The sequence below is a fragment of the Haliaeetus albicilla genome, chromosome Z, assembly GCF_947461875.1.
Source record: "Haliaeetus albicilla chromosome Z, bHalAlb1.1, whole genome shotgun sequence".
In the NCBI taxonomy this organism is placed as follows: Eukaryota; Metazoa; Chordata; class Aves; order Accipitriformes; family Accipitridae; genus Haliaeetus; species Haliaeetus albicilla.
This window is the reverse complement of record NC_091516.1, coordinates 22,829,305-22,856,638: the sequence shown is the minus strand read 5'-3', so window position 1 is coordinate 22,856,638 and position 27,334 is coordinate 22,829,305. Positions and strand designations below refer to the sequence as shown.

The following is a 27,334-nucleotide window of genomic DNA, read 5'->3' as shown; positions in this document are numbered from 1 at the left end:
GCTAACAGCACTCCCACTAAAAAGCATGTATTTGGGGGAGGGGTAATTTCTTTGTCTTTGGTTCTGAATAAACCTGTTCTTGACATCTAAGGATTTCAGGGTTTTGAAAAGTTGGTTTAGTAGCAAATACTTACGCTTACTAATGAAGAAGTTTAGCAGGGCAAAAATAGAAGTTGTAGCATTCAAAGAATGAAAGAAACAGCAATGGAAAATATTTTCGCTTGCCATACTTTTGCCAGATGGTTCAATCAGTGGTCATGGTGGCAGTGTGCCTAATCTGGAAGCAGGAAGTGGGTAAAGTTAACTATATACTGTTCTTTCCCATCCAAGGCCGTTTGTATGAAACAAGTGATTTAAGGAACTTGTGTTTTCTCGTTCACTTCTCACTGCTTTTCCAGCTGATGGAGAATCATTTTCAGTCAGTGTTGTGGTTTAACCCCAGCCAGCAGCTAAGCACCACACAGATGCTCGCCCCCCACCCCCCAGTGGGATGCAAGAGAAAATCGGGAAAAGAAGTAAAACTCACGGCTTGAAATAAGAACAGTTTAATAGAACAGAAAAGAAGAAACTAATAATGATAATAACACTAATAAAATGACAACAGTAATAATAAAAGGATCGGAATATACAAATGATGCACAGTGCAATTGCTCACCACCTGCTGATCAATGCCCCGTTAGTCCCCGAGCCGCTATCCCCCACCCTCACTCCCCCCAGTTTATATACTGGGCATATGTCACATGTTATGGAATACCCCTTTGGCCAGTTTGGGTCAGCTGCCCTGGCTGTGTCCCCTCCCAAATTCTTGTGCCCCTCCAGCTTTCTCGCAGGCTGGGCATCAAAAGCTGAAAAATCCTTGACTTAGTTGTTGCTGAGTCGTGTTCATACTAAAAATGTTAGTGTTTTATCAACATTATTTTCATACTACATCCAACCCATAACACTATACCAGCTACTAGAAAGAAAATTAACTCTATCCCAGCTGAAACCAGGACAAACTGAAAATCTTTCAATAGTTGATTAGAGACCTTGCTACATTGGCTGTTTTCACTTTTGATTCTACTGTATTTGTGGTTTTTTAAAAACTTTTTTATTTTGAGTGTCCCACTGTAACATAATGCATAAAGCAGCCTAGATGAAAACTATCAGGTTTTGCCTCATCCTCCACGCTGGGAATGCTGAAATATGGGAGTGAAGGTGGGAAGGTTAGGTGAGACTGCTGAATAGATCTACCCTTGTGAGAGGGGATGGATTGGGATTCTTCAGCTCCAAAAAAGAGCACAGATGTCTGTTTTTTGTCAAATGGATCTTCCAATGGTGTTTTTCTTCCTCTTCATGGTAACTTATTTGGTAGGTTGTGTTGACTCAAATGAGTGCAAGCAGGCATCTCTACCTCCTTATGCACTAGGATCGTGTCTCTTGAAGTGACACCATTTTATTAGCAGCAAACTGTCTAGTAATCCTTTGTCTAGACTGAGCTGAAGTTTCTGTGAAGGTTAACCACTCATGGAAAGTTAAACTTGATGAGAGATGGCTAGTTCTGAACTAGAATGGGTGAAATGTCACTCATTGTGAAATATTAACTTTGTCAGAATTAGTGAGACCAAGCTTTTTGATTTGAGTTGCAGGGAGGCTAGTGACTTTAAAGTTGCTTTTGCCTTGGCTGCATGCAAGCAAGTTGAGAGTAAACACATGTTCTGTTTCTGATGCTCTACCTAATGCCTTACTTTTAGTTAGTGTCTGAAAGTATCCTCTGCTTGTGTCCCTGAAACCTCTCACTGTGTCCTTACCTCTTCTACTGAATGAAAAAAAAAAAAGTGAATAGTCTATTTGGAAGCTGATAGAAGTTTGTAAATGTTTATTGCTGATCCAGATGACTGGAAGTAGGAAAGTCTTTACCAGCTTTGTCTTTCAACAGTGGTATCTCATCCATGATGTTCAGTGTCCTGGAAGATACAGATGTACCTAGTACTTAGTGGTTATGGTTATGTGTCAGAACAATTATGTCTAGAAAGATGTAACAAAAGTCTTAACAACTTTATAGCCATAATAAATACCATAATAAAGTTCCTTTTGATTTTAATGGGGTTTTATCTAGTTTCTGTGAAATGATTGAATGATGACACTGAAGTTTTTGTAAAAACTTTAATGAGCTTGACACAGAGCTCTTTCAAGACTCAGAGGTGTGTCTGCAGCAAGAAGAATTAATTTGATTGAATAATCTTTCTTATGGCTAGAGAGCGGAAGCTTACAGTATCTTCCCATGGGTAGTGTCTGTTTTGAGAAGAATGGTTGTGTATTGTCCTTACCTTCTCAGTCTCCTTAGTTGCCTTCACATTCTTCTTAAATCACTCTTCCTGTGGTATGAAAAGGAAGATGTATCCAGCCAAGGTGCATCTGTTTGTATTTGCTTTTCAGTTTAGAATTGGTTGGCAATGTTTGTTTCCAATGAAATTGACCAAGAATAGTGACATACACAGTCTTTGCAGAGATCCTCAATGAGCGTACTTCGGTGCATTTGTATGGGACTTTGAACTCCTGACTGTGTGGTTTATTTGTTTTGTTGTGTGATTCCTTTTCTTTGTTTTGTTTGTTTGTTTTTGTTTGTTTTTTTCTGGTGCTACTCACAAACAAATACAAACTACGTGACAGTCCTGTGGTCTCGGGGGTGTCCAAGGGTGTGTGTGAGGGATGGACAGGAAAGATGGTCAACTAATTTAAAAATGGAAGAAAAAAAACTTTATTGCAGCAGTGAAGTTCTATGCTGCTACCCTATTTCTGTGCTTCTCAGGAGTGCTCTTTGTGCAAAAACAACTGCAGGTCAAATAGCAGGAAGGTGTCAGTGTAAATAGTAAGGGAAGCCAACTTGATATTCAGCCAGCTTTAACTGAAACTGTACTCTTGTTTTTATGTGCAAAATGTTGGATATGAATCTGAACATGAATAACTGTTGACAGCAGCCATTTGCATGTCAATTAAAGTGAAGTATATTGTGATCCTTTACTTGCTGAGTGTGTAACTGAATCTGCTTATTTCCACTTCTCAGTCACAAGGAAGAGGTGTCGTTTAAAACAGCACAAGCTCAGCCAGTTGTGTTCACAACAAGCGAGACGGATGGCGGTTTACCCAAGTGTGACTGCCTTGTGCCCTGTCCTTAGAAGCAGGTTTGGAAAAGCCCTCATTTTGTTGCTCCCTCTGGCATGTAACCGGTCTGACCCACAACCACTGACATCGCTGAGTGTAATTCCTTCAGTTGATGTTCATTCTCAGTCCTGCTGTGGTTCATACAGTGTGGCTGGTATGCTGTTCAACAATTCTCTGGCTTGCATGCAGCTGAAGGCAAGGTAGGAGTTGTCCACTTTTTAAAGCATGTTGATTAGTTGCACTTAATTATGGTAGGCACTTCCGTGACAAACACCTGTTCTCTGTAGAAAATGGAGGGTGAATTTCTCACAATTCAATTTTCATACTTCTGGTAGTTTTGGGGTGACCAGCTGTGTCGAAAGGCCACTGCTTTCTAGACTAATGGAGAAACCTTTGTTCTCGTGGGTACTGACATCTGATTTTTGAGCTAAATGACACTGAAGTTTGTTTGGATTGCTAACTGTTGAGCAACTCTTTAGTTAATCAAATTTCTAGTAAAGCTGGGGTCTACCTTACCAACTCTTGTTTTCTTTTTGGGGCTTGGGGTTTTTACTTCATTAAAGCATGACCCCTGACCAAGTCACCCACATTAGTAAACATCTTGAATGTGGCATACTGTTCTACATGGATGAGATTGCATAAGTAAGTCCGAACTACTGAGGTTGATATTTGACTTCTGACAGCTGAGGTTCTTCATCTGCAGTGGAAAACATCTAGCAAAACACAGCTCCTCCAAAACAGCCACCAATCAGTCCACTCAGCTCTCTGGAAAAACACTGATATTTTATGCAAATATTCTTGAGAATAATTTTTTAAAAGCAGATGGGTTGTATTTATAGTTCAAACCAGTAAGTTTGAAGTAATACGTAAGCACAAAAAATTTGCATTTTTTTCCTTCAGAGAAACGAATTAGATTTTTACTTTTCATGTAAAAATTGGTTGTACTGAGTAGAACAGAACTTCTGCATTTCAATTCAATCCTTGCTGCCTCAAGGCTATTTCTGTCTCTGGGAAGGGGAAGTCGTTTTCCTCTTTTGTAACTGCTACATCATCTCCTTCCCCTTTGAACTGAGTGTTTTTCATGTGTTCCTGTTTCTAGGCTACAAATCGTTAATACCAGGATCTGGAGTCACAGTGGCAAATAAAGTGTGTGTAGGTGACAGAGAAGAAGGGTTGTGGATGTCTCCTCCCTCTACCTCCCCAAGTTGTTTCTCTCCCAAGACAGTATTGAAATGCCTTTTCTCTCATATGTTTGTGGTTTTTTGACAATAAGCATTAATATGTAGTTTAATTCCCAGGTGTTTTTTCTTTTCTGCTAGTTTGTAAAGTGGGCTGCTCTTTTCTATAAGAAATGACTGTGTCAAGTCTAATGATGTACTAGCTAAAAAGTTGCAATTTTTAAGCTCTTCGTAGTGCAAATTACTCTCAGTTCTGAGTAAGTATTAGGAAGTGAAAAGCATCTATATTTTTGAAATGAAATCCGAATGTTATTTGGCTCATCAAAATACTAATTCTTTACATCAGTACTTTGTGAATTAGCTCAAGACAACTGACACATTAGCTTCTGGGTCGTGCTGTAATGCTGGGAATTACTTTCTCTCTTAACATCTGGAAAAATACTCAGTCCTAGGTAACGTTTTCTTATGCCACTGCCCATTTAAGCAACAGTTGAATTCTGTCCTTATGTGACACAATCATTTGGTGGTTAGTATGCAGGAAAGGTGTCCATAACGGATTATGTTTCATAGGTCTAGTTCTCAGAATTACTTTTCTTTTTGTAGTTTGTGCAGGGTCTATCTGAAGTTTGTGTTACCCTACTTTTTTTACTGCAGATGAATAAAAAAACCCAAACAATTTCCATAGCTGAATGTATTTATTTTTAACTGACCAGTATTACAAGATGAACTTTTACAACTTTAGACCAGTGAGCTTGCACTGTTGTTTATCATTCTTTTTTTGTGAAGTGGTCATTTCTGATATTTGATGCTTCAGCGAAATGGTTTGGGGGGAAGGGAGTAGGTGTTGGTTAAAGCAACAAGATCAAATCTCTGTAATCTGTGAAAAAGATACATTGTGGGGAGAATGAGCATACATTTTCTGGGAAAGAGAAGTATTCAGAAACTACTTGGAAAGGAATCTATAAATGCATTATTGTTTTGATGCTATGAAAGGGATTCTACAGTAAATTTGATAGTGTAAAAGCATCTTTCACTCAAGTAATAGCCCGAGAGTTGATTTGAGCAAATTCTCCATAGAGTAATGTGAGAACTACAGATGATTTGCTCCTTGTGTAACAAAAGCTTTCAGTTTCATGAAACCTGGCTGGTGTCAAACCTAGTAATTTGTTCTTAGCTGAACTGTAATGTTGTGTGCTTTTCAGACCCTTAATTTGGAGACGCGAAAGACAGTGTCTGTGGTTATTCTCACTGGTGTGCTCCAGTAGTTAGCACTCTGCCTGAAAAATGTGAATTTGATGCAGCAGAAAAAAGGCATGCTGAAGACTAATGTTTACAAGAAACCAAAGTGGTTTTGCCTGGTACTGATTTTGTTTCTGTGAGTTTCTTTACATAAGCCAGAGATAGTAAGTACTTTTGCTGTCCTGTATTTGGTGAATCGAAAAGATTGAACGTTTAAGTAGCTCATACACTAAGTCGTGTTCTCCCTCTTGAACTATTTTCATGGGATGTTTTCTGTTATCTTACATATTTATCAACATTCAAGAAGGCTGAACTCTAGGAAAGTACAAAATTTTACAGTTTTCATCCTCATGGTGTTGGACACTAAAATGTTGTTTTCTACTGTTTGCAGCTTAATTTAAGGATAACATTAACAACAGGAATTCATATTTAATTTCATGTCAAAATGGCCTTACAGTCTTTCTTAGGACTGTTGCTTTCCATAATACAACCTCAACTTGTGTGTATGATCTCTTTGATTTTTACTTGTGCATCTTCTCATTTGAGAGTGACTTACTCAATGATCCCAGTCACTTACTGGGAGCGTACTTTTTGTTATTCTGACTTGCATTCTGCTAATACTTTATGGCTAAACACTTCATTAGCATTACGTTCGTTTCGAGAGTATTGATTAAAAATTGTGTTGAACAGAAAAAAGCCTTGGAGAAATTCTGTTAGAAACAATTTCATTGCTGTCTTCCACTGACAACTGTTTTTCCTCTTGTTTACTCAGCGAATTCTTTACATAATGTATTTTTATCGGATACCTCTTAAAAACTAGATAAGCGTAGCATGTAAAAAAAGGGCTTGTCAAGTCTGAAGTGTTTGTCTTTACAATTTCTTCAACCAAAAAAGATTTTTAATACTCTGATCACCATTTTTTTTTTCAAACCGTGTCAACTCTGCTCTAATTCTTTATTAATTAAATATAATTTTTGCGTGGTGGGGGTTTTTTGGGGTGATGTTTTTTGGGGTTTGTTTGTTTTGTTTTGTTTTTCCTGAGATAGTATCATGTTAACCAGTTCACAGTAACTGAGGTATTCCGGTTACTTGATGCTTGCTGTGCTAGTAGGTCTGGGCTATTCTAGCAATTCTTTGGCTAAAGTTTCAGAGTCTTCTTGAACGACTAAGAAAATCTCAATATTTTTATAATGCAAGTGCAAAATGCTTGAGTAGAGAACTGACAGTGGACTTGGAGTCAGCCATGCTCCTTTGTAGCTGCACATCTGGGAGTTTTGCTAATCTTGTTTCTGTTCACTCAGGAGATTTTCCAGCCTCTATTAACAGTACTCACTTTAGTCAAGTCAGCTAAGGGGTGAGATGGTATGTTGTCCTTTCATATCCTTGAGTAATATTCTTAGGAGCTTGCATGTTGCAGTAATGTCTGGTAAGTTTTAAATGCTCGGTGCTTTTAAGTTGTCACTCCTGTAGGCCAGGAATTCAAAATTTTTAGCCACCAGTTTCGTTGAATCATTTTAAATGTAGTCCTGGCTGAGGCTAAGGATAAATGAATGTTTACAAAGCTGCTTAATAGAAAAGGGGGAAAAAAGTCTAGGTACTTGGATTTTGTTCAAAATATTTTTTTAATATATTCTGTCCCATTTGGTAAAACTGTGTGGTCACTACTGAGTTACAAAACTGTCTGGAAACTGGTTCTGTTGTAGAAATGAAGATCCTACGGAAAGCCTCTCTTCCATAGTCTCAGCCCGTAGTATGAGTGTTGTAGATCAGTTTCTTATACCTCACGCATTCTCTCCCCATAGTCATGCTTTTTTCCTGTACTCTCTGTTTACAGGGAAAAAGAGATCTAGTTCATACCCCCACATGCAATGGATATGCTATTGCTCTTTCAGCTGGGTCTGGACAGTTTTAGCCAGAGGGAACATGGTGTACGTCCTCTGATTTTAGAAGGCAGCTTCAGAGCTTGTCAGCTAAGTTTTGTTTAAACTCCCTGAAGTCCTGTGAGATGAATCCTTATACAGAATAATTTTAATGTGAATGCAGTGCAAGGTGTGTTATCCTTCCTGTTGGGCTGAGAAATTTTAGACCTCTCAGTGAAGCCTCTTTCTCTCTATGTAGAATCCAGCCACTGACTTCCAAACCGGTGGCTGTGCTTCCCACAGGCAGGTGCAGGCACAAAGAGTGCAGGGCAGCATGGCTGTTGACAGAGGCTGGGTTTGGTGTGCATTTTTTTCACCTAGCACTGATTTTTTTTTTTTTTTTTTTGGGGGGGGGGGAGTGGTATGGGGCTGAATTACAGAAGACAAAAGTGGACAAAAATAATTAGATGTACCCATACTTGAATAGAAATTTGGGCAAAAGCATCAGGACTAAAAGCATCTCAAAGTGTATGAGCTTGCTAAATATATAACTGTCTTCATAGATTTCCATGCTTTGCAATATCTTAGTATGTGGGCATTCCAGGGAGGGGAGTTACTGTTAAGTTTATGGTTCTTCAAATCTTTCCGTAAAACTGTGCTCTATTTAGTACCTACAAAATCAAATTGTGACTAGGCAGGTAAATGTGGTATAGCAACAGTATTTAAATCTGGCTAGTATAATTTCACCATTATTTTATGTGGTCTCATTTGTTTCCTGAATCAATGTGCAGCCTTATTCATGTTCTGTTGATATTTTTGAGATAAGGCTTTTTTTCCCCTTGCCCAATCTAGTATGGACTCCAAATCACGGCTAGTGATCCTAGATACTATTGGACTTAGTTCTCTGAAGTTATGTTGTTATCAGTGGGGAGAATCTAGATGGTTAATACCTTACTTGGTAAACATATCTTGTCATAAATTTGGATTTTAAAGGAATAGTTTAGATTGACAAAACAATTAGCAAACTTAAGACAATAATTTACGAGTCACAGGATATAGTCTAAAAGTTGCTTGAAGTTAAATGACTGACAGTGAATGTGGATGAAAGGAGAGTTTGCTTTTGATGCTAGGATTTCTGTAATAATCAAGGCAAGCAGTTGTTTCCATTTTCTACCAGTATATTAGAACAAAAGTACGGTCACTGGTAAACGTCCTGTAGTAGTTTAAGGGTCTTGCTTGCATGTTGTTTTTCATGAGGCTTTATAGGTGAATTGTGGTCTGCTGCAAATGGTTTCTGCTCTCATCGCTAAAGAGTTCAGCAACACTGGTGAGTTTTTTTTGCATTAATACACTGTGTCCATTTATGTCTGTCTGACTTCCTTGGATTTGCAAAACATGAGTATCTCAAGTTGTGTAAACTTAATTCTTTTCAAACCTGCTCATATCTTGAAAATGATGCATCAAAAAGATGTGAAATAGTACAATAATCAACCAGAAAAAAAGAAGATTATGTAATTCAAGATAAATCATTTGAGATGGCTTTATTCTGTCAAATCTTGTGCCAGTTTTTTTTCCCAGCTTTGTGGAGAAGTGAATCAGTTTTTGTCATGCCATCTAGTGGCAGTTTTACTTATGTTCATGTGTTTTAAATTCTTGGATTGATGCGTTTTCTGGAAAAGGTGCATTGAAAATCTGTGGATTGCAGCATTAGCCAGCATTATGTACTGAGAGACGTGGTTGGTAAACTGTTTCTCTTGGTACCAACTTAAATGTTTGTTAATATATTTCTTTTTCTGAGTAGAATATCTGAAAAAAAGCCATGTTGCCCTTTTTGTGGCTTTAACTGCAGTTTCTGTTTCCTGAAGATTTCAGCTGAATGTGTGTGGCTTTTACAACAAGCACATACCGGAGCAGGACCTTTGGGACTTGCTGTGGGATGAATGTGGGTCAGGTGAAGGAAACGAATGAAGGATTGGGTTAACCTCAGTCTCTGTCAAGTCTCTCTGGCCATGTCAATAAAGGAAATTGTATTCCTATGCTCACACTGCTAAGTGTGGAGGTCACAAGTATGGCTGATTTAGTTGCACACGACTTGAAGCTTGAACAAACTTGTGTGCAGCCTGTCATTGGTGCTAAGTAAAACTATTTAGCTTGAATTAAGTAATCTGCTTTGCTGTAGACTGAAATGAACAAGCAGATCTGGAAATTGGTTATGGCATTTCAGCTGTATCAGCTAGAAGTTGCAGTGTTGGGAGGAGCAGTCAAAGATGCGAACTTTACTAGGCTTTAACCAAATGTGCAAGAATGTGTCCATGTTTTTGAGCTGCTTCTGTACTCTAAGGAATGGATGAACTTTATCAATCGTTTGATTTTTTCTTTTTTTTAATTGACATAATATATACTATATGCATACCTATACATGTTTGTATATTATATACAGCTTGAAGTCTTCAAGATGCTCTGTATTTTATGTAACACTTCACTCTTAATTGTTTTCTCCTCTTGAACAGGCTTAATTTACAAGTAAGTTTTAACAGACTACTTGGAAAAAAGTAAATATGTTCTGAGTACTTCTGAAACCTTGTATATCTTGGCAGGAACATGATGAATCCCAGACCTCCATCTGAGAGGAGCTGTTCTGGGTACTTCAGCTGCGGTCTCTTTCCCATACGCTTTAGGTTGATACAACTTTTTTTGTTGTAATAGGCATGGAGTACAGTAGAAAATGGCTATGCTTCTCTTTCAGTGCATTTGACTGTCTTCTATGTAGAGGGAATCTGTGGGAGTCCATAGAGCCAGCGACAAACTTGTGTGAGACAGTTAAGGGGTTTGCATGCAGTGGGAATGGGAAGGCACTGGGAACTTCACAAAAACTGTGCTTGTTGGTTTTAGCTCCCTTAAGGAATCTCTTTGAGAGGCCGTGATTATTCCCTGTGCCTTTGGTAGGCAGGGAAAAAATACCAAGGTTGTACTTCATCTTCTAAATGTTTTGACATGCATTTGACCAGTGTGAATGGCAGGGAAGAAAATTCAGTAGGAGCCAGGCAGAGGAGGCCCTTATCTAGACAGAGTTCTTTTCTTCTTAACATAGCTGCTGCTCTCAGGTTTGAAAGAGCAGGCAAGAGGTTCATGTCACAGATGTTTTTACATCGTGGTGTAAACTTCTGATTTCTGCTGTTCTTTATCAGTACCTGACATTTAAAAGTACCTTGATTTTTGCTTGTCAGGTTTGTTCTCTTAGGAAAAACAGAGGTGTGCTCAGAAAACTCTCAGTGTGTTTTGTTTGTTTATTTATTTCGCTGAATTTCTCCTCTTGTCTCTAGAAGTGGCTCAAGGAGGCAAACAGTCTTCAGAGAAGCACTTTATTAGAAGACTACTGACTTCTGTTAGTGTCGAGGGTGAGACAGGGGTAACAGGGTTTCTGTTCAGGGTGTTTGTTCCTGTTGGTTTCTGTTCAGCTTTTCAAAACTGTTCAGCTCCCCTCAGATAAGGGTTCAATTTATTGGCTAAGTTGATTACTGTATTCTTCACAGTAAGTCTTGCTCTGCCTAGTATAGTATTGTCGGCTGGTAAATTTAGCTTGAAAGAGAATATTTGGGCAGTCTGTTAACACTTCTTTAAATACATGCCTGTTACTCTTGGGCAGTGGCAGCTGCAGGCAATAAAGAACATGGAATTGTAGTAGTTCAAAACTGATGTAGTAGTATATTCCATCTGTGAAGGATGATAAAAGTCCTGCCCTTTTGCAACAGCTTGTTTTTTCTTCTGAATGGAAATTTTTCCTCAGTTAAATACAAGTAAAGTAACATTTTTCTGAAGGGTGGATCACAGTCACATAGTGTATTGCTGCATTTGTCCTGTGGCAGAGGAACAGTAGTTAATGAGTCATTACAATGTTTGATTATTTATCAGCTGCATTTTCTGGTGAGTTTGCTGAGAAATGCAAAATTCATGAAGTGTAGGTCTGTCTTCTGAATTATTACTGAATGTTAGCTTCAATCTCATGTTATGCTTAAGGTAAATACCCCTAAAACACTAATCCTCCGCCTCATTGCCAGTGAGTCTAACAATATTCCAAGTATGTCCATTGTCTTACTTGAGTGGACAGCCTTGAAATAAACTGCAGTTGGTGTTTTAGCAAGGCACTTAAGTTGTTTCTTTTATTAGTGTTGGTTTTGGTTTGAAAACTTTTTTTGGCAGGTTTCATGCAAGCACTGTAGTGCTTGTGTCATTGGTGGTTGCATACCCTGAGAATGTTGTGTGAGATTTGTATTATCTTACTCCTTTGCACACCACGTCAGTGTTATTCCTGGGATATGTTAAAAACTGGAACAATCTGTCCCATCCTGCTTCCAGTTTTTTCTGATGGAAAGAGCAGAAAGGACAGTCTTAAGTAGGAAATAGTTTTTGTTCAAGGCATGACTGAGTGAGGTAGAAGTCTTTGGCTTGGAAAAGAGATGATTTGGATGATACAGCAAAGGTTTTCAAAATTGTGTCAAGGAAAGAGCAAGTAGGAATTGGTTCTTCACTGTCTTTCAATTCAATAGCTAGGGACTGTTAAAGGTAGTATGAGCCAGATTCAAGTAGGCATGATTATTTTGCACAAAATGGGTGGCAGACTAGTGAAATCCCTTACTAAGGTTATGACCTCATGAATAAAAAGAAGTCTACATGGGATCAAGGGGAGACTGGTCCTTTACTTGGAACAGAGACCTACTGGAAATCACCAGATGGACAAACCACATCAAGGCCTGGAATTCCCTGAGTTGCTGAAGGTTGGAAAGTGTGGGGTGAAGAGAATGATGTAGGAGGGAGGGCTGTTTGCCCTGTTTCTGCTACACACTTCCACAGACCAGTTTTGGAAACTGGGTGTAGAAACAGATGATCCATGAGCTGAACCATTCTGACCGTTTTTATGTTTGCACATCTCTTCCTTTATTTTACTTTGGAATTTGAACCTAGGTGGAAAGAGGTTTGAATCTAGATAGAAAGAGACATCCTCCAGATGTCAACAGCTTGGTCCAGACATAACTGCTACTAATGCATGAGCTGGCTGTATATGCACACTATCTATAATACATCCTGGATCTAGTATATATATTCTGGCCAACCTGCATATCAGCTATATGCTTAGAACGCTTAATTATTTTTTTTTTCTTTAATGTGTAGATATACTGGTCAGCTAGTGCATCCTGGATACATCAGATGTGCTGCACAAACTCCTGAGGCATAAGTCTGTATTGCCTTCTGTGACTTATGTGGTGGAAGTTTGGGAGTCTGAAAAGGAAGAGGTCTTTGGTTTAACTTGACTGTAGTCTGATGCAGTAGGCCCATAAGAAATGTATCTGTTTGAGTAGTGGTTTGCACTGACAGTGTAACAAAAAGCCAGTAGACTCTGAATATTCTGATTATTACTGTATGTTGCAGAATTAAGTGCTGTCTGGTAATGGTGGCTTTGCTATGTTACAGAAAGAGTTCCAGAACACATGCACATTTGATTGAAACAGTTCTTTTTCTTTTGCAGGAAAATTTTGAAGATGCCTTTGAAAACATCCCAGTGTAAGTAGAATTTTTTAAAAATTTGTATATTTTTATTAAAACTACTTATACATCAGTGAAATAGTGCATGCTCACCATTCCAGGGAAGCATAATTTTATATGCACTGACTACATGCACATTTTCTAGAACAATTAAGGTCCCCAAAAGTTGGGAAATGGAAGTGTAATTAGGTTGATATATGTGATGATGTATTTGTCAACAAATATGAAAGTTGTAAAGAATTAAAAATAGCAAATTTTAATAACTTTTAGCTACATACTGATGGCTTTAGACATTTCTGCATGGTGAAAAAATGATAGCATTAGTGGAAAAACTTTGGATCGCACATTATGCAATACCATCTAAGCAAGATTTTCAAATGGAAATTGCTATACCTCATAATGTACTGCTGGACAGATGTTTTTCCTTAATGAAGTGAGATAGAGTCACTTCTCTGGCATTAGATTTCATGCTGAAGCAACACCTTACTTAAACTGTGATGCAAGCAGATAATGCTGTTCATAAGTGGTTTTAGTTTTCTGTAGGATCTTACTGCATTTTTGTGCCACAAAGCACATGAGAAGGAGACTTCTCATGATATCCTCAGATTGCTAAAACACTTCTAGACCCAGGAGCAGTAGCTTTGGACTGAATTTAATTGCTAAAATTTCCATGGCCTTGGTAAATTATACCTTAGAGATTTGCCAGACCCTCTATTTGTATCTTACCTAGGGTAGTAAGGTCTGCTCTCTATGTAAAACTGTAGTTGAAGAATTAAATTTATCACTTCCTGAGACTCGGAAGGAAATAAGAATCTGATATATTCATGTTGAGAACTTCTCATGTTAATGATTACTTTTTCTTCCTCTGACTCCCTAGCAGTTGCTGTATGATCAGATAACTTCTTTCTCTGGCCCTTGCTTCCCTCAGGAGAGGGAAGAAGGTGACTCTGTAATACTTACTTTATGAGAACATTTATCCAACACTCATTCCTTCCATGAGAAGGTTGGTTTTTTTTGTTTTATTGATATCCGAGCTTAGCACAGATGTTTATTATTGACCTGCAGAACTTTGATTTGTTCTTCCTGAGTCTCTCTTCTGTGCCCACAGCTGTCAAACAGAGACACTTTTTGTAACTGTGTAGAAGTTAGACTTATGGTAGTTTATTCTGGCTGGTATTGCTTCTGTCTGTAGTAACCATTATGTAGAATAGTAAATGTGGGATGATGGAGAGAATATTAGTGGGGCAGAAATCATGTTGTGACTTAATGTCTCTAGTTGAACAGTTGTCACTGTGGTTGCTGTCAGCGTCCACTGGCCAAAAATACTACAGCTGTGCTGTTATATTGTTGACTGATTCTGGTATATGTGTATTCTAAAATTAACTTTCCATTTGTTTGGGTTTCACAGCCTTTAGCTCAGCCTGTTTCAGTAGTGTGGGACCACCCACAGTTCTTGTTCAGGTGGTCCTGCACAAGTCTAGTAGAAAGCACAGTGTGAGCAACTGCATTCCCTGAGCACTTACTCATCCCTGCACATGTCTGCATCACCTACTTACCTCTCCTTTCACTCACCTGCACCTGTGTTCTCCTTGTTCCTGGATGGTCAACAGGTAGCTTGATTTTCCAGCAGGTCAACAAAACAGAAAATTGCGTGTTACACTGTAGCTTTTCCCTCAGTAGGTACCCTTCACCTATTTCTGCGCTATCTAAATTATCTTAATTATCTCTTGAGTCCACTGCTTCTCTGACAAATTTGGCTGATCGAAAATGGCAAATAGGTTAAAATACTAAGAGCATGGGGACACATGAGTGGACAGTCAGCATAATTGTGTATGTTGTTTCCTTTGAAAATTAGGTTCATAGAGAGGCAGTTCAGTTAGTGAATGTTTGAGCTATAAGAGTAGGATAATCTTGGCAGGAATACTTGCTGCTGCTGACTTGCTCTGTGTTTAGACAATTAGCTACTCTGCGGTTACAGAAATTATACAGAAATGTGTGTATTGTTTTGTATCTGGGCAGGATTCTTCACTTGATTAGCCTCTCTCTCAAATTCTTTAGAAGGTATAGCTATTTTTAAAAAGTGCCTAAGGAACTGAAAAAAAACCTTAGGACTTTTTGTGGAAGTCTTCAATACCTTCCCTGAAACTCTTTGGTTGTAGTTTACCAATGATGCTGGTAGTTTGCCTGAGGGGAAGCCTTTCCCAAGTCTAGTGCCACACCAGTTATACTTGACCTTACCCTGTCTAGAATTAATGGTAGCTTTTTCTGTTAATAATACAGTAGTAGAAATTTGGAAGCATTACTACACTGAAACAATGAATTACCAGAGGTTCAACCTTTTGGGAAGCTATATCTATTTTGTTGATTTTGCTGTTGATAATGTTTGTCTTTAAATTTTCCTATCTATTAATGTTTCAATCTCTTTTATTTGGGGTAAGAAAGTGGCGTTGTTACAGCTCTGTGATTATATGCCCGGTATTGGTTTGAGTGGCTTATTGCAGTTTGGTTATACCCAACTGAATTTAACTAAAATAGACATTTTTTTACAGAGAGTTGTGTCCCCAAGGACTGTGGATGTTTACTTAACGGGATCAGAGGTTCAAATTCTGTCAGATCAACTTCTTGGTTTAGAGATTTGAAAAGAATGTGTAATAACTATGTTTTCATAGTATTTCATACACCACTTTGTAATTCTTCATGTAAAATACCTATAGAGTAATATTGTGCTCTGTGTATATTGCTCCAGTAAATGCTAGCAAATGGTTTTGCTAATATAACTTGGCTTTTACTGGCTTTATTCCCTAAATATTATTGCTTAACCGTAGATACCAGGTTGTCCAGGTTAGATGTTAAAGGGCAATGAGTTATCTTAATAGGGTAAAATCCTTCCCTAAATCTCTAGTGCTGGCTGTCGTAGCTGAGGACAGGTCCAGGAGGAAATCAGTCTTTGCTCTGATTGTCTAAATGGATTAAATTCTTTATCTAGACTCTTTTGTGATCTTCTGCTCATGGTGGCTACTGTAGGTGTACACAGCAACTCCAAAACAGTTTTTGTAATGAGCCCCAAATACTTGTTCTGTAGAAATGTGGAAGGACCATTAAATGGTGTTCTACCTGTAAATGCCATTCTTTACTCACTGGTGCTAAAGCCAAAGAAAGGCTATTGCAGTAGGTTAGTCTGCCATTTTGGTTAAAGCAAGCAGTAGCATTTTTACCTAGTATCTTCTCTGCCAAAAAGAGTTACTAAGTTTTCAAAGTGCTGGCTTGGCCATAACTTCAGATATAGCATCTTCAACCTTAAAAAGAAGATAGGTGGGATATATGTGAAAGTAAATTTGCCATTACATGGTTGTGTTAACTCAGAACTGGTTTCAGATTGGCATATTCTGTTGTAAAAGGGACTGAGTAATTAGAGACAAACGGTTCTTTCTGTTTTGGAAATTCATTCAAGCCTCTGCCAAGAAGTTTTGTGGTGGTAAGCTGCTACTTACCAAATATTTCCCCATGTTTCCACTGGAGTGTCTGCTTACTTTAAGTTTTGGGCAAATCTGTTTCATAAGCTAACTTAATGCTGTTACCTGCCAAGCATCTGCAGGTTCAAAACCATACATGGATGGAACAGATTTATGTATGTGTTGTTCTTTTATTTAATTCTTGCTAAAAATGCTTCATCAGTACCTGAATCTTATTGTGGAAAAACTATGAACTTTAATTTCAGTCTTACTGAACAAGATAATTCTCAACTTCTATGACTTTTTTTTTTGCTATATATTTCTGCTACCTTAATTTTCCCCCAGATTATCTGGAAATTCTTTTTGTGGAATGTAGAGATCCATGTTTTCTGTTGCCAGAGTATAACTTTGTAAATGATCTCTTCTTTGGTTTTACAAGAAGATTAAAAGAGATTTGAGTTCTCAACAGTTTTTAACCATCACCATATGCCTAACATGTACTGACCTTGTCACTGCTGTTTTGATTTCTGTATGTATTTTATCCTCTGAAGTTCTTGTTAGGAACTTGTATGAAATTTTAATTGTATTTGGATTTCTTCCCATCTCATTTAACTTTTCCTTAAAATGTTGTCGGTATGTGACAGGGATAAGTTACCATCAAGTTATTATGCTTTTCCATGTTACTGGTCAGTATGCAGTCTTTTTATTTGAGGTAAAGGCAAGATGGTGTTTTCAATTACCACCCCATTATCAGAGGCTTATGCAAATGAATAACAACATTTAGAGTAACTGTATCATGATAGCTGCCTAGGTGTGTTTATAGAAGATGCTTTGTAGTTGTTTCTTCCCCAAAATGTAGTAGTCTGCCTGACTGCTGCAAACAGTTCATACACAGAGGAAGTATTCATGTTGAGCTATTTGTATAAAAATTTCTGACACCAGACCCTGAGTTATGGCATCAGTGGAAAGATAGTGAGATCTCATTTAAACACATTTAAAAAACAAAATAATGAAAAGGTGGAAGCTAGAATTCTGTAGAAAAGCAGGCAGATTATTTTTGATGAATAATGGAATTCTTAGGATTTTCTGTCTTTACCAATTTCAGCAGAAAGAGGCATATTTCATTGCTGTATTATCATTCCTCTTTTGCATTTCCTTTTCCTCCCCAAAGCTGGATACTGTTAATCCTTGATCCTACCAAAGCAGCTCTGTATGGTATTACTGGGGTGATAGATTAAGGGCCAGAAGTGTTTAAGGAAGTTAGAGCAGGTTATCCTTGTAATCTCAGAAGTGTAGTTAAGATTTCAGTTATACCTGCACATGTGTGTGTTTTTGTCAGTGAATGAAATTGAACAGCTGAGGAAATGGCCCGAAATTAAAATTTGAACTCAGGGAGCCAAAAACCTTTAAGAACAGTGCTTGTCTCCATAAGTTTGAACTCAAATTCTGACATTGTCTTAAGATGGTGAGAAACAGCTGTGACAATTTAAATGATTGTCGTGGTTTAACCCCAGCCAGCAACTAAACACCACGCAGCCGCTCACTCACTCCCCCCACCCAGTGGGATGGGGGAGAAAATTGGGGAAAGAAGCAAAACCCGTGGGTTCAGATAAGAATGGTTTAATAGAACAGAAAAGAAGAAACTAATAATGATAATGATAACACTAATAAAATGACAACAGCAATAATAAAAGGATTAGAATGTACAAATGATGTGCAGTGCAATTGCTCACCACCCGCCAATTGATGTCCCGTTAGTCCCCGACTGGCAATTCCTCGCCCCCCCCTTCCCAGTTCCTATACTAGACGTGACCTCCCATGGTATGGAATACACCGTTGGCCAGTTTGGGTCAGCTGCCCTGGCTGTGTCCTGTGCCAACTTCTTGTGCCCCTCCAGCTTTCTCGCTGGCTGGGCATGAGAAGCGGAAAAATCCTTGACTTTAGTCTAAACATTACTTAGCAACATCTGAAAACATCAGTGTGTGATCAACATTCTTTACATACTGAACTAAAAAACATAGCACTGTACCAGCTACTAGGAAGACAATTAACTCTATCCCAGCTGAAACCAGGACAATGATCAAAGTTTTATTTTCTTATGTTTTGTTCTTAAGGTTAAGGGTAAATAAAAAGTCCAGTAAAGGTGATTTTAGTATCCAGTAAATAATATTTTCATAGCTACATAAATGACACAGTAGCTACTTTTATACTGTCAGTCTCAAGATTTGGAACAACAGTAGTGAGAGACAAGCGTAATCTCACTAATCCTTCTCTACCCCAAACTGTTCTTGGATTATAATTTGTTTAAGTTTAAGGGGTTTTGAGTGGGCAATAATTATATCATTCCTAACCCTTCCACATTTATTGCAACTACACCTTTTGCCTTTGGTGTAAAATTTCTCTGTGTGTTTGTATTTGAGTAGAAGTCTTGCACACTGTGTGAATTTTTAAATTGGTATCTCCTGTTGACTTTGAAATATGTAATTTCACCTGTGTCCATAACTTTTTATAGAAAGTAAGGAGGGGAAAAACAGGCGTGGGGGTGGGAAACCAGACAGAACATCTCAGGGACATTCTACAGAGAACTGCTTGAAACTGCATAATTTCCACACCATGCTACTCTCTTGTGTGAAGAACTGCCGCACAGGATACCAAGAGCCTGTTTTTCTGTGATCCAGTGTTTGCCAAAAGAAGTTTGTCTGAACTGAGCCTAAATATTTGGGTTGCTGCTTGTGGCTTTCTCTTCTGTGAGAAATAAATTAACACCATGGCAGTAAACTCACATAATGTTTTTGGGGTGGGGGTTCCTGGAGGCTTCTGGAGTCTGTTAATGATCATGTTGAAATCTTGGTGGTGTGCTGGAATGCATGATCTACTGATCATGTCTGTGTTCTCTTTCTTTTTAAATTTCTTTCAGGCAGTTAATGCTTATCCTGTGCTTTAATAAAGACTGCATAAATGCTGTTTGCAGTCATGCAACTCAAGAATTGCCTTCTGAATAACTTCGGACGCTTTGAAAGTCACGTAGACTCTTAATGTTTTGGATTGGTGGTACAATCTTTAAGTTATTAGTGCTTTAGATAAGACAATAAAAAGATGAGCTCTAACTCATAGATGAAAAAAAATAAAAACTTGTATGCTATCACTTGCTCAGATATTGAGAAGGAGGATTGTTGTTAGGGAAAAATGTTTGAAACCCGGATTTGCCACATTCTTTATTTTAAACTATCGAACAAACAAAAACCTTTCTGGTCTTTAATGATGTCGTGTTTTGGTTGTTTATTGGGGGTTCCCCCCCGCCCCTGCCAGATGATTGAAAACTGTCTCAGAGCATTTTGGGAAGCAATCTGAGTGAAAGGTGTCTTGACTGTGTATTAGTGTGTTTTTTCTTTAAGACAATACAGAGAGAATCTTTTGAAGGTGTGTTGGTATTTGCAGACAGAAAGCTTGCTTTTGTCAGTTTTGTGGAAATATGCTCCTGTCTCTTTCTCAGCTTTTACTGGGAAATACTTTCTCAACCCTCAAGTGTGGACTGTCTGCAACTTGCACTGATTAAAGACAATGTTGTATGTTTTGTGTGTGAACTGAGTCAATTTTTATGTGACTGCTTAACCTTGATTCAAAACTGGTTTACCTTTCATGTGCAATCAAGAGGAGAGAAATCCTGGCACTTTGACTCTCCCTGCCCCAAATAATGTTAATATAGTAAATGACAAGACACATAAGCATTGCTTCCAAGGCACATGGTGGAGAACTCTGATATCTCTGAACTCCTTGGTCTTTTAACACTATCAGGCATCATTTCAGGGAAAAGGTAGAAGCATCCTGATTTTAAAGCTGCTGTTGTCTGTAAGTTACAGCTGTCCATCTCATCTCTGTCCTGCAAAGCCTGTCTTACCTGATCATAGCCCTTGGTTTCTTCAGGTGTTGTAGGAAATACTATGCAACTCTTTCCTGGTATATTGCATTCTTAATTGCATTTTCAAAAGTAAAATTTTTAAATAGATTAGTTTGAAGTATTACTGCCTTTGTTACTTAGTACCCATCTGTAATGAGTAAAGTCAATCTATAGTTTCCTGCATTGTGTTTTAAAGGCTTTGTTTGAGCCATTTTTGTGAGTAAATCTCAGTTCATGATAGTAAACATAGCTAGAAATAGGTAACATTAGCTCAGGTGGTACAGCTTTAAAGAATATTTTTGAAAGGTAATGATGGAGGACAGTTTAATTTTCTGCTGCTTAGCTCCCATGTGCTGAGCTTTCCCATATCTCATCTGGACAGATTAGAACAAGGGGATTAAACTATCTCTTTTGCAGCTCTTTTGCTTCTGACTCCTACTTTTTCCTATTGCTGTGTGTATTCATGAAGATAACTGTTTATTAGCTGCCTTGCTGTGCTATTGATTTATTTTGGTCCTGGGACTCTAGCTAAAAACTTGGATTCCTGGGGAAAAAATGTCAAAGGGTTAATAAAAAAAATTCTTTGAGTACTGTCAAATAATGAAAATCAAAGATGAGCTAGTTAGTTTTCTTCAGTGCTGCTTGCTACCAACTCTTGTATGTTTGATCTATTTTTACTGCAGTTGCATTTGTATACTTCTCCTTTCCTGTCTAATTGTAGCATCTTTTTTTTAAATTATTCAGGAACTACTGTGGTAACTCCCTTTTTGTCTTTAAATATAAATCATTTTGCGTTCCTCGTGTCTCCATTTTCTCCTTGCAGTTAGGAGTGATGGATTAGAATTAGGCTGCAGCACAGATTGGGAAAATCTCCCAGCATCCTCTTCCCGCAGAGGCATCAGCTTCCAGCATTGACTGTAGCTGCTGCCACTCTAACTGACATTTCTTTTGAATTCTGCTATGGAGAGTGCCTGTGATGCCAGCTGCTGGCTTGTGAACTTTTATCCTTTTATTCTTTTTGCTTGATAACTCATTAATGAAACCTCATGGATATTGAGAAATAAACCAGAATCAGTTTTCTCTTTATGCTTTTCTTCTGTGGGTTTTTTTTTTTGTATGTGTGTGCAGTGGAAAAAGAACAGAGTGAAAGAAGCAGCACTTACATTTCGATAAGGACTATATTTACATACCTGAAGTTAACTGAATTAATCCTGTAAGTATATTATCTCTGCCTACTAGTACCTGAAATCATGAATGTGGTAGTCAGATTTATGGGGTTTTATCTGTGAAAATTTACTTTGGCAGGTATGTTGGACACTTAAACTACAATTTTTTTAGATTAATTTCCTTGAAGAGAAGGGAAAAATTATACATTCACAATGGGTTTGTGAAATAATTGTTTTTCCTCTGCCCTTTGCAGTGGTGAACAATGCTTTTAGAGAGCAGAAGCTTCTCTGCTGATGTCAGTGCTTAATCAGCTCAGATGCTGTAGGTTGTAGAACACCGCAAGGTGTGTATTTTGGGATGCCATTCTTTAAAATGTGGTAATTTAAGAACGGTAACAGACTTGTAGCTATTTTCTCCATTTATAGAGTATGTCTTCTACTGTTGGTAGCTGTGCTGATTTAACCATTTGAGGTTATATAATTTTTGACTTAAATATAAATATTTCATGGGATGCAGTTCTGCTTTCTAAGTACTCAATGTTAAGTATAATACAGTGTGCTTTTAGAGATTTTAGTAATTTAAGGTCTCCAACGTTAGCTGTAAGTTCACTGTGTAATAAATTCCAGTAAATTGGTTTGAAGTTTAGGAGGAGTGTCTTACTAGGATCACACTGTCCTAATTGTCTCTTTGGATCTGAGCCAGTATTTGTGTGACGCAGTGTTAGTCCCGTAAACATCTGGCCTGATCTGGTGTCATACTTGCTGCATGATTTATTTCTTGTTTTTTCCATAGCAAGATAAGCGGAATTTTTATTCGTTTTGTGTAAAACTGTCAGTAACCTGTCATTATTATTTATATATGCTAGCTCTTTCAGGAGGATCCTTTTCAACCTATTTTCTTGTCAGCATGTCTTATTTAAACCTACTTTCTAAGGGAAATGTTGAACAGATTAATTTTTTTTTTTTTGGTGAACCTCTATTTATCTATCTCTACATACTGTATATAAAGTTTTGACAGTATTGCTCTCTGGCATATTTGGGTGCTTATTTTTCTACACAGTATTGCCTGTATTGACCTCAGCTGGATTATTTGATACGAACTATTAGTCTGATAAGGGGTCTCCAAACGTAGTAGATTCTCGGTTTACTTGCAAAGATCTCATGTTAAAACATACATCTAAAAATACTGCTGAACCACTGACTTCTATTAATAAATCTGATAACAACCTTTTATAGTGCTGTGCATTTCCCTTAGTGTCCAGCAGAACAGTGTAAAGCAGATTTTTTTTCTCCTACCTGCAATCCGACACTGACACTGCTTTGTTTTTTCTTTCCCCTCTGTCAATCTGTGGTCACTTCTAAATATCTAGGACAGTTTTGCTGGCTGTCTTTAGGATTACAAATATTTTGCAACGCTGTGTCAAATTCATGCTGGGGTAGCTTGATGCGCTTGAATAAGATTATTTCACAATCATTTTGGTGATCAGATAATCTGTATGTGCATATTCAGGTGGGTAAATAGTAACCCAGGTAGTTGTCATGTGTCTTGCTCCCACAATATGGCCGATTCATTATGGAAGATTGGCGTCTTGCTTACCGTGCATGTACATGTTCAGCTGCAGTTCTCAGCTGAACTTAAAGAACTTGGTGTCAGATAAAGCTGCTGGTGTTTCTTTTTCCCTTCCGGCTGTAAAACCAGCTGACTTGCAATAAATTGATTATTGGCTTAGTGAACCTGATTAATGGTTAGTCCAAAACTGAAACATTTGTGAATGCTCATGGTTTGTTTTGTTTTTTCTTTTTAAGAAAAGTGGCTAGAAATGTAGCCTGTCTTTTTGTGTTTTCCAGAGGGGCGGACTGTGATGTTGGCAATGGTGGGTGCTGGTTAGCCAGTATGATGAGTTTAGTCTTGACTCCATTTCCTGTGACTCAAGCAAATGATCAACTTTGCCTTGTTTTGTTTCCTTTGTGCTTATTCAGTTGCTTTGTTGCATCTCTAGGGTAGTAATAATGTGTGAGGATACAGCAATCAGTATTTTCTTGTGGTGTTCAGATACTGCATTGATAATAAATATATAGGTAAGTAAATTCCACGTTTTCAGTAAGACAGACTATTAGGAAAGTTCCTTTATCTCCTCACCCCTCCCTGCCCCCTCTAGTGATGGACATAAAGTAAATGTTTGGAAGGAAAACCTTTTGATCAGTTTCTTGTATTCCTTCACTAGATTCTCATGAAGCAGCACTGTAGGCACTGGGCTGCTTTCTAACTAGAACAAAAACAGTCCTGTGCATGCCCCCAAAGTTGGAGATCACAAATGAGACTCACATGCCAAATGTAAAGCAAAGAAACATTATCAGTCTCGTGACAGAGACTTAAAGTTTAAGGTCAGATGAGACTTACAAGAAGGAATTTTTGTTTATGTGTAAAGTTTTTGGTGTGTCTGAGGGCTTTTTAATGCATTTCATTCATAAGACAGTATTACAAATATTTCTACTGCTGTGAGCAGTAATAATTCCTAAAATAAAACTGTCTCCTGTAGCTAAATACGTATCTGTGAAGTTTAGAAAAGCTAAAATTAGAACTTGCTTTTCTAGAAAGTAAGAGGGCAAGCACCCCTCCTAACATGCTAGCAGCTCCCCCCCTCCCAGCTTCTGATCTGTGAGGAAGAGGAACAGAGCTTTCATATGCCTTCTGCCTGCCTCATGGTTAGATGGCATATATATATACCTGGTAAGGTATAATGATTGATCAATTAAAATGATCTCTTAGTGAAATTCCAATAGTCTATGAAAAGCTGTCAGTTTGAACTTCTTTTGACAATGCTAAGGTAGAGATAAAAACTGTAAAGTCATTCTCAGCTCATTTTCATGCATATCATTTTAATAATTGTTGATTTTCAACAGGGGCAGCTGCCTCTTTTTTTTTCTTCTCAGTTACCGCTTCCCTTCTTACTGTCTCTGTTTTTCTGAGAGCTCCAACTCCTTTTCTACAGCTGTTCATTTTGAAAAAAAAAAAGTTTTTGATGCTTTCTTTTTATTTTATTATGTATACAAGGGTATAATATCAGCTAACTACTGTTTCTTTTTTTTGCCCTGCGTCAGCATTTCTGCCACAGCTGTAAGATGAGGGAGAAGAAAGAATTTAATTTAAAAAAAAAAAACCGAAACACAACCAAAACCAACAATAAACAAAACCCCCAAAAGCAACCAAACAGAAAATGCTATTAAAGAAAAGGAAAATGCCCTAGTGGTGAGACTGCTTGGTCATGCAAAGAAGAACATAGGCAGATCCTTTGGTATTGTGACAACAATCCAGGATTCACTTAGATGGGTTTACAAATAACTGGCTAAATGCTACTCCTCATAGTCAGGTAGTGTTGAGGAGGAAGGTGGAACCTCACTGAACTGAATTGCCTTGTAGTGTGGTGTTTCCATCCTCTGCTGTTACCAGTTCTGTGGGTGGATGGGTGTCTCCAAAATTCACGTGAAAGCTAGTACTCAGGAAGGGCTTGGGTAAGAACAACACTGTTTGCCTCTGTCTGCTGTAGAATGTGATTTTAAATAACAGCATGCAAGAAAGTCCTGAGGGAGGAAGAAGTGACAGTGTGTTACCCTAACAATTTTGCCAAAATACTAGGCTGTGTAAAGTAATATCATTTCAACTAAATGACCATTGTTGGGTGTGTGTCTGCTGTGTGTTTTCTGGTGGGTTTTTTTGATTCTTTTTGTTTGTTTGCTTTTAAAAAACTAACTGTTGTTGAGTGGATCATAATATAGTAAGCTTTTAGAGTAATTTCTGCCTGTTTGCAAATTTGGCTAGTGCAGCACTGGAAAGTTTTGCTGCCAGTTGCGTTTCCTTAAATGAATGTTTAGCACACAGACTACAGCATGCGTTGGTGAAGTTCTGAAACAGTGAAGACACTACGCCTTCAAAGGAATAAAGTCTGTCTTGCATCAGCGTGAAATTTTTTTCAATGCTTCCCATAAGCTGATAACATTTCCATTGAATATGTAAACTACATGATTTTATTTACCTAAAATTCATGCTTCTCATAAAAAGGGATGTGTGCATAATGAACGCAGAAGTTGCTGTGGAGATAAACTATGACTAGTGGATTTACTGTATAGGTAAAAAAGAGTTAGCATTTGCTATACTGATCAGGTAGCTGTAGTTTGGAAGCTTTCTATATTAATGATAATAGCCTAGGATAGGAAGTGATACATGTAAGTTGGAAATAATTTCAGGCTTCTAGCTTTATGGCTGAAGATTTTTCTGTTGCGTGATTATAAGTGGTGTTAAAGTCTGGGTTTTAGATGAAATCGTAAAACAGTTTGCAAAAAGTTTTCTGTTTATAATAGAAAAAACTGTTGATCACATGGTCTTATCTTTCCCTGATTACTTTTAAACTAGCACCTTAGGTTAAGAATCCTTTTTATTTATAAACTGGAAGTGATTGGCAATTTAAAAATACTGTGACCCCTTTAATGTAAAGGATTCAACATGCTTTAATTTGTTAGCTGCTGGAAACATCTAAATGTGACAAAGGTTGCTTGGTTTGATTCCACCTTTCTGAATTGTTCTCCAGATGGGAGGAATGCATAGCATGCATACAGAAAGAAGAAGAAAATCCAGCCTCATGGAGGCTTGCCTGATGCACCTTGCTTTTTCAGAGCCTGAGTCCTCTACCTAGCCAGCAAGATACTGAAGGACATGTGCCAGCACCAGCATAGTGGGGGGGCGAGGGGTGCGTGCAGTTTCTTACTCAGGTCAGTAGTCCTCAGAGAATGACACATGCTCTGCTCCCATGAGGGTTCCTTAGATTCAAACTCAATGCTGAAATTGTTCCTGGAAGTGGTACATCTCTGCATGTATTTATTTTAAAACAAAACCAAAGCAAACAGAAGTCCCGCATTTGTGAGTCTTAGAGAGTAGTCGCTTGTAATAAGAAGAAAACCCAATGTAACTAGGAAGCTACTGTCTTTGCTTTTATGAATATTTCCTAATGTTCACTGTACGTTAGTCTGTGGATTGTACTAGGAAGAGCCATGTAAGCCTTCAGCCTCCCTTCACTGAACTATTCTGAACATAAAATGTAGGCCTAACAGAGTATCTCAGTGGGATTTGGCAATAAGCTTATTTTATATTCGCTTTTGTTTTGTGTCATAGGACTGTTGGTGCCACCTGCTGCTCTCTGGTAGGTAGATAGGTAGTACTCCTACAAAGCATCTCACTGTTTATCTGGTAGGATTTACACTTGTGTTGCCACTTGGTGCCTGTGCAAAGGATTGATGGCAGTGATAGCAAATAACATTGTCCCTTAGGAAATGATCCAAACTAGGTTTTGGCACATCACTAAGCAGAAGAGTGAGGTGTTACTGTTGGCTCATATATGAGCGATGGATGGGAGGGATAAGATGAAAAAGATTTTTCTTCTCAAATGGCTAATTTAAGGGTGAGGAATACTATGCTTTCAAAATAGGAAGAAAATTATTTGAAGAGATATTTCCAGATAGCAGAACTAAAAGCTGAGTTTTCTGTATGCTTGCTCACATATAATGGATGCACATGGATGTACGTTACTGTTAATGTTAAAGCAATTCCTACTGGAAATTGCAAATCTTTGCTGTTGCTAGCAGTGCATATAAAAGGAAGGCCAAATGCAGTCCTTAATAGATTTTTCAAGGCCAAAAATATTCATAAGGAGATGAGCAATCCTGGAAACATTTCACAGAGATAGGAGACCACCATCTATTTGGAGGAACATTAAACAGGTACTCAGAATCACAGTCCAGTGATGTTTCCTTAAACAGATGAGGTAGAGATGTTTATTATTTGTTACCCGTGGGCAGAGACACT

At 38.0% G+C, this 27,334-nt stretch overlaps 1 protein-coding gene across 5 annotated transcripts in view; it reads left to right on the top strand.

Annotated features, from left to right (window-relative positions):
* Nucleotides 1-27,334, top strand: part of TTC39B (tetratricopeptide repeat domain 39B) — a 77,966-nt gene that overhangs the window by 13,417 nt on the left and 37,215 nt on the right. For 3 of the 5 annotated variants that reach the window (XM_069776801.1, XM_069776800.1, XM_069776803.1), the window contains exon 2: nt 12,945-12,979. In XM_069776801.1, coding sequence (XP_069632902.1) covers nt 12,945-12,979 — 35 coding nt within the window. Of the gene's footprint in view, nt 1-12,944; nt 12,980-21,137; nt 21,525-27,334 lie in introns of those variants that run through there. The other 2 variants (XM_069776802.1, XM_069776799.1) reach the window with 2 other exon arrangements.